This window comes from Nicotiana tabacum, chromosome 11 (assembly GCF_000715075.1).
Source record: "Nicotiana tabacum cultivar K326 chromosome 11, ASM71507v2, whole genome shotgun sequence".
Taxonomy (NCBI): Eukaryota; Viridiplantae; Streptophyta; class Magnoliopsida; order Solanales; family Solanaceae; genus Nicotiana; species Nicotiana tabacum.
Genome location: NC_134090.1, coordinates 34,929,677 through 34,936,502, shown reverse-complemented (window position 1 = coordinate 34,936,502; position 6,826 = coordinate 34,929,677). Strand labels below are relative to the sequence as shown.

Sequence of the window (6,826 nt, the reverse complement as noted above, 5' to 3'; positions counted from 1 at the left end):
ACTGCTGGATATTCAGAATTTGATCAAGCAAACTTCCGTTCTGAAAGCTTCTAAGCTCTCTGCCTAGTTTTACCCGCTTTCCAGTTCTTTGGCAATAAGTTCTTTTTCTGTTGGTTCACCCTCTTGTCTTCTTCCAGTGTGGTGTTTGCAATTCTGTATTTTTACATCCTAACTTGCTAAGGTTTTTAAGACAAATATGCCTTCATATTCACAATTGATAAAACCAAACAATTCCAACGACCTACATGACAAGTTTATGTCTTTCATTAGATTTAGTTTACAAACTAAAATATTTAAACTATTATATCACAAAAAGTCAGTGGTAGTCTGGTAGATAAGTGTACTACACTTCTTGAAGAAAAAAATAACATCAGTCACTTCTAGTTGACTCTTAAGTCTTAACAGCATAAGGTCTCCACGATCACTGATAAAACATCAACTATGCCAAATATAACACTTAAAAAGTTTCTAAAATTAAGCAAATGTATAATTGAAGAAGACATTTCAGGCGGGCATGGTAAACACATTTTTTGAAGCCAGCGAGTATGCGTCATACTTCAAAAATTAACCAAGCATGCAAATATATTGACGTTATGGGTAAGTTGTTACTAACTTGGTATGTTCATCAAACAAATTATCATTCTCCTGAAATAAGTAATGTCGGAGGCTGGACATTGGAGTGTTGAGCTAATAACAATTCTTTTAGCTGCTTCAGTTCTTTCACATCATTTTCGATGGTAGACAAGCAATCTTTCAAAGATTGGTTTTCCTCTCGTGTTGAACATAGCTCAGACCGTAATTCAGCATTTGAGGAAGTGCCCCCTTTCAAGTCTTTCGCCTTTACTCCACCCCCAAATCCAAATACATGGCTGCGAATTTGAGGTCCAAAGCATTTTTCTACAAGCTCTATGCTAGGAAGAGACGGTTCAGACTGCACCAATTCTTGGATTTGAGCCTACAAAATATATTGAGAGATTTCTGTCAGAACCCATAATAACTAAAAGTAACATGTCCAATTAACAACACGCACATGTTTTTCGATTGTTTCAGAATCAACAAGCGTGTTATTCTTCTTGCGAGTCTCAAAGAAAATAGTTGCCAAATCTGGTGGTTTGCCATCTTTTCCGCCCTTTACATCAAAGTAAACATGTCAAATAACGCCTCACCAATATTTTTTTTAAAAAGAAAAAGAACTGAGATCTTATGGTGATACCTTTTGATAAATAATCTCTCTAATTGGCTTGCTACCAATATGATGAGGCATCTTCAACTTAGCTCTATTTGATGCGTTCCTATTGCTTCTCGCCTAGCATAACAACATTTAGTTTATATGTCATAAATAAATTCTTGATTAAAAGATAATAGGAGCAGTATGTCAATGAAATTGCATAACTAGGTCTTATGTCAAACCTGAAAACTTTCGGTAGAAAAATGTTTGGTTACCAACCACTCTCATTGTTTCTTGTCTATCCCCTTTGGCATATTCTTAAGAGCCTCTTGGACTGGCTTACCCTTCACATACATTGCATGCAATTGTCCTCTCCATTTGTTCCATAATTCTTTCATCCATCCCAAGATATGATTGCGATGAATATCCATGTCATCACTCTCAAATTTATCCTACAATATATCAAACACATGTTGAACTCCAAATGCGATGAAATTAGAGTTGGTGTTTGTCCTTTTCTTTCTTTAATCCTAGATCTTTAATACACTCTTCTAGGAAAACTTTTTTGCTTTTAAAATTACTTAAGAAGAAGTGCTTTATAGAAGTTCTTTGTTAACCAATGAGGTAAAAGTATTTTTGTCTCGAAAAGTACAGAGTATGTGGAAGCCCTTTGGAGCAAAGGGAATTAGTAATTCAATGACATGACAAAAAGAAGACATTAGTAATTCTGAAATAACTTACGAATTATCTACAAAATTGAAGGACCAAAGATGCACTAATTTTAAACACTTCAAGTTTAGGAAATGATAATAGGAATAAACCCACACATCTGAGTGAAGCTTCCTCAGATATGAGACCATAGTGCTATGCTACAAGAAGCCACTTGATCCATCACTCCATCCTTCTAATTACTTTCTGTTAGAATAGTTATGTGAATGTATGTAATTAGTCCTAGTCCCTTATGTAACAAGAGTAGGTTATGTGTTATGTATACATATAAACAGGGTTTATTGTAACATTGAACATTAATCAATAATATTTTTTCCCGTGCTTTCTCACATGGTATCAGAGCTTTGGTGAGAATAGATTGTTGTGTCATTCCAGTGACATCCAGGAAGAAAGAACTCAGTCACCGTTAGATTTTTCGGTGACCTAAGTGACTATTTGCATCAAAGTCACTAATTATCAGTGACGTGCGAAATCAAACAACACCAAAAGGTTCCCAAGAGATAGGCGAACCAACCCCAGAAAAAAAACTACCTGAAAACACTCACCCATGCGCCCTCACGCGCCTGCCAGAGTTCTGCCGCCGGCGGCGTGTCTGTCCCACGCGCCGGCGCGTGAGGGCTGTTTCGGCCAGAATTTAAAATAGTTTCTTTTGGACAGTGTAATCGTCTTGCAATTCCGATCCTAACCATCCAATTTAAACCTAATTCCGACAACTTTTATATTTTTCAGGTGTGAACAGTGATTTCCAGCGTGAACAGTGATTTTCAGAAAATTTTCGGATTTTTCCGTTAATAGTAATTTCCAGAAGGGTTTCTGATTTTTTTCCGGCGTGAACATTATAATGTCATTCTTATTAGAAGCCTTAAACACACAATCCGTTGGATCGAATGCATTGAATCCAATCCAAATGGTTTCTTTACAGGATTATATTGAGTTCCTTCAGTACAAAGCACGTAAGCAGGCATCTTCAGGATTAGCCTCCGTTATTCCAACAGATAGTAGCATGACTTGTATCTCCCAATCTTCAACTTCTGAGTCTTGGGTCATTAATTCAGGTGCATCTGATCATATTTTTGGAAATAAATCTCTTTTTACTAGTATTTCATATTCTCAATCTCTTTCAACAGTCACAATGGCCAATGGGTCTCAAACCATGGAAACTGCAATAGGTCAAGCAAGTCCACTCTAGAGTGTGAGTCATGTCAGCTCGGTAAGCATACCTGCTCCCATTTCCCACGGCGTCTTGATAATCGAGCAGAGTCAGATTTTTACTTTAGTCCATTCAGATGTTTGGGGTCCTAGTCGAGCCAGTTCTACCTTGGAATTCCGCTACTTTGTCAGTTTCATTGATGATTATTCCAGGTGCACTTGGATATTTTTGATGAAAAATCGATCTAAGTTGTTTTCTATTTTCCAGACCTTCCACGCTGAAATTCAAAATCAATTTGGGGTTTCCACCCGCACATTTCGTAGTGATAATTCCCTAGAGTAGCATTCCCTATTTCAGCAGTTTATGAACTCATATGGGATTATTCATCAAACATCTTGTTCGTACACGTCCCAACAAAATGAGGTAGCTGAAAGAAAGAATAGGCATCTTATTGAAACTGCTCGTACCCTACTCATACAATCTCATGTTCCGCTGCGTTTTTGGGGGGATGCAGTTCTTACATCTTGCTATCTTATTAATCATATGTCATCTTCAGCTATCCAGAATCAAGTACCATTCATGTTTTCCCACTTACCTTTGTTCTCTCTTCCACCCTGTGTCTTTGGTAGTATGTGTTTTGTTCATGACCTTACTCCAGGAAAAGATAAGTTAGCTCTTTGTGCTCTTCTCCTGACCTCCAGCGATTTCTTATGTCTGTTGATGTTACTTTCTTTGAAACTCAATCATACTTCACGGGTCCAGTTAATCACTTAGATATTTCTGAGGTGCTACCAGTTCCGTCTTTTGGAGATTCAATCACTATCTCCCATTCATTTTCCTCCATAGCTCCAGTTGCACCTCCACCACCTACAGCTCCAGTTGCACCTCCACCACCTATAGCTCTAGTGTCACCACCTAGTCCAGTTCCACCAACTATAGCTCCAGTGCCACCACCTAGTCCAATTCAACATTCTACAGCTCCACCACTCCTGACTTATCATTGTCGCCTGCATCAGGATCAGGATCAGGCCCAGCTGATTCACATCCTGCACCTGACCTTGCTAAAACTACGGACTTGTCTCCTCTTGATCAACCAATTGCACTACGAAAAGGTATACGGTCCACACTTAATCCTAATCCTCACTATGTCGGTTTAAGTTACCATCGTCTGTCATCATCCCATTGTGCATTTGTGTCATCTTAGTCCTTTGTTTCCATTCCTAAGTCTATAGGTGAAGCAATGTCTCATCCCGGGTGGCGACAGGCTATGATTGACGAGATGTTTATTTTACATACGAGTGGTACTTGGGAGCTTGTTCCTCTTCCTTTGGGTAAATCGACTGTTGGTTGTCGTTGGGTGTATGCAGTCAAAGTTGGTCCAGATGGCCAGGTTGATCGACTTAAGGCTCGTCTTGTTGCCAAAGGGTATACTCAGATATTTGGACTCGATTATAGTTGTCACACCTCCTTTTTCTGCGCCCGCGGGGCGCATGGGAGTTTTTTCCAATTAAAGGACAATCGAAACGGGATTTATTTGTTTATTTCAGAGTCGCCACTTGGGAGATTTAGGGTGTCCCAAGTCACCAATTTTAATCCCGAATCGAGGAAAATAATGACTCTATATTACAGTCTGCGTACCAGAAATCTAGATAAGGAATTCTGTTAACCCGGGAGAAGGTGTTAGGCATTCCCGAGTTCCGTGGTTCTAGCACGGTCGCTCAACTGTTATATTTGGCTTATTTATCTGATTTTTTAATACACTATGAACTTATGTGCAAATTTATCTTTTAACCGCTTTACTATTATTGTTTTTAGGAGAATGTGAACATCGCTTAAAACACGTCTTTGGACTGCGTCACATGAAATGCACCCACAATCCGGAACGCGTTTTATTTGATGTTTTGAAATTTGGATTTGGGTCGCATGAAATGCACACCCGAGCTTAAGAAAGTAAATTATTAAACACGCGCCTAAAGAGACTATCGCGTTATTATTTTTTGCGGAGGCCGCGAAATTCGCTAAACGGCCCTCCTGAATTCTAAGTAATTTTAAACAAGTATTTACTGAGGGCCCCGCAATTTGTATTTTTATTCGGCGAGGCTCATCTCATTCTTATTTTTTAAAGAATTTGTAACGTCATGGAAATGCATCTCGGGCCACGCCACAATCAATGCGCCCGTGACTAGAGACATATTTCGACTCCGTTGAGATTTGGATTTGGGTCACATAAATGTGCACCCGAATTTAGGGAGATAACATTATTAAAGGCGCGCCTAAAGCAACTAGCGCATTATTATTTTTGGGGAGGGCCGTGAAATTTGTTAAACGGCCCATCCCGAAATCTAAGTATTTAATACATATATTTTGTGAGGGCCCCGCAATTTGTCCCTTTTATTCGGCGAGGCTTGTCCCCTTTTTTATATTTTTTTTATTTTTTTTTTGCGAGGCTCGTCTCATTTTTACTATTTAAGGGCAAATTTAAAACAACTACGATTTCCTACCAGTGAAGCCATCCGAGATTAAACAAAAAAAACGATTCTAACAGGTAACAATATCCATGGAAAAAATGAAAAATAGGATAACCTCGTTCATATGCTCACATTTACTTTAAACATGCAGTAACTAAACATAACATAAACATTTTTAACACAACAACAAAAATTGCATTGTTGACATTCATATATATCGAATATTCTCATTTATTGCCTTGAACCATAATATGCAAAACATGAATGAAACGAAACAAAGGACGAAGAACACCAACCTTCGAACCTCGACAATCCTAGAACGACAAACACGATTCCGACGGAACTCAAGTCGGACCTCTCTGAACGAAGAACAATGACGGAACCTCGGACAGCAACCTCGACGTACTGGACCTCGACGAACGAAACGACCTCAAAAGAAACTGAAAGCTCGGCCCGAAAATGCTAACAACCTGCCATGTTCGCTGCTACTGGCTTTTCTCGACACAGCAGATCAGTGCGAAAGATGAAGCAAAAGGGGTCGAGGGACAGTGACGACTCGACGGGGGCTCCGGTGGTCGTTTGGCTTGAGGAAGGAGCCGCTATGGAGTGTCGTTTGTGCAGTGACGACGCAGCAACAATGGTGGGTCGTTTGTGCAGTGACGACGGGGTGCGAGGATGGTTTGACGTGAGGGAGTGGAGGTTTCACGTTATGGCGTCGGGGGTGTGGTGGTGTTTGGACGATGGGAGGAGCTGGGCTGGTGGTTTTGACGTGAGGGAGTGGAGGTTTCACGTTATGGCGTCGGGGGTGTGGTGGTGTTTGGACGATGGGAGGAGCTGGGCTGGTGGTTTTGACGGGCAGCTGGGAAGGTCGTCGTCCGGTGCTGGGGAAGGTGTTGGTCGTAGTGTTGGTGAAGCTGATGGCGACGCTAGATGGGTAACAATGGTGGTTTGTTGATGGTGGTGATGGAGGAGGCAGAAACAGTGGTGGGTCTCGACGGGGCTCCGGTGGTTCCGGCAGCTGGGGCGACGAACGGGCTAGTGGTTATGGTCGTTTGGTTGTCGTCGGGAAATGACGACGAGGGGGAGGGGGGCTGGTTACTCGGTGGGAAGCTTAGGAGGAGGAGGGGTCTGCTTGGTAATGGAGGGAAGTCCGGCCTCCCTAGGGTTTTGCTTCTTCTTCTTTTATGAAGAAGAAGCGTGAACAGTGGTTCCTTTTCAAAAAATTCCCCGTCCCTTTTCCAGTCCAAGTCTCGTGCATTTGTATGGGTTTGCCCCAAAAAATGAGCCCCACGCGTGGTGGGGTTCGAGACT

General features: G+C 41.1%; 1 protein-coding gene across 1 annotated transcript; it reads right to left on the bottom strand.

Moving 5' to 3' along the window:
* Positions 1–430: 430 nt before the first annotated feature.
* On the bottom strand, positions 431–1,400 carry LOC107829466 (uncharacterized). Its single transcript, XM_016656916.2, has 3 exons — positions 1,214–1,400; positions 1,031–1,129; positions 431–955 (listed from the first exon to the last, which is right to left on the bottom strand). Exons 1-3 carry the CDS (start codon positions 1,262–1,264, stop codon positions 638–640), a joined length of 468 nt encoding a protein of 155 aa, XP_016512402.2. The 5' UTR covers positions 1,265–1,400; the 3' UTR covers positions 431–637.
* Positions 1,401–6,826: the final 5,426 nt, after the last annotated feature.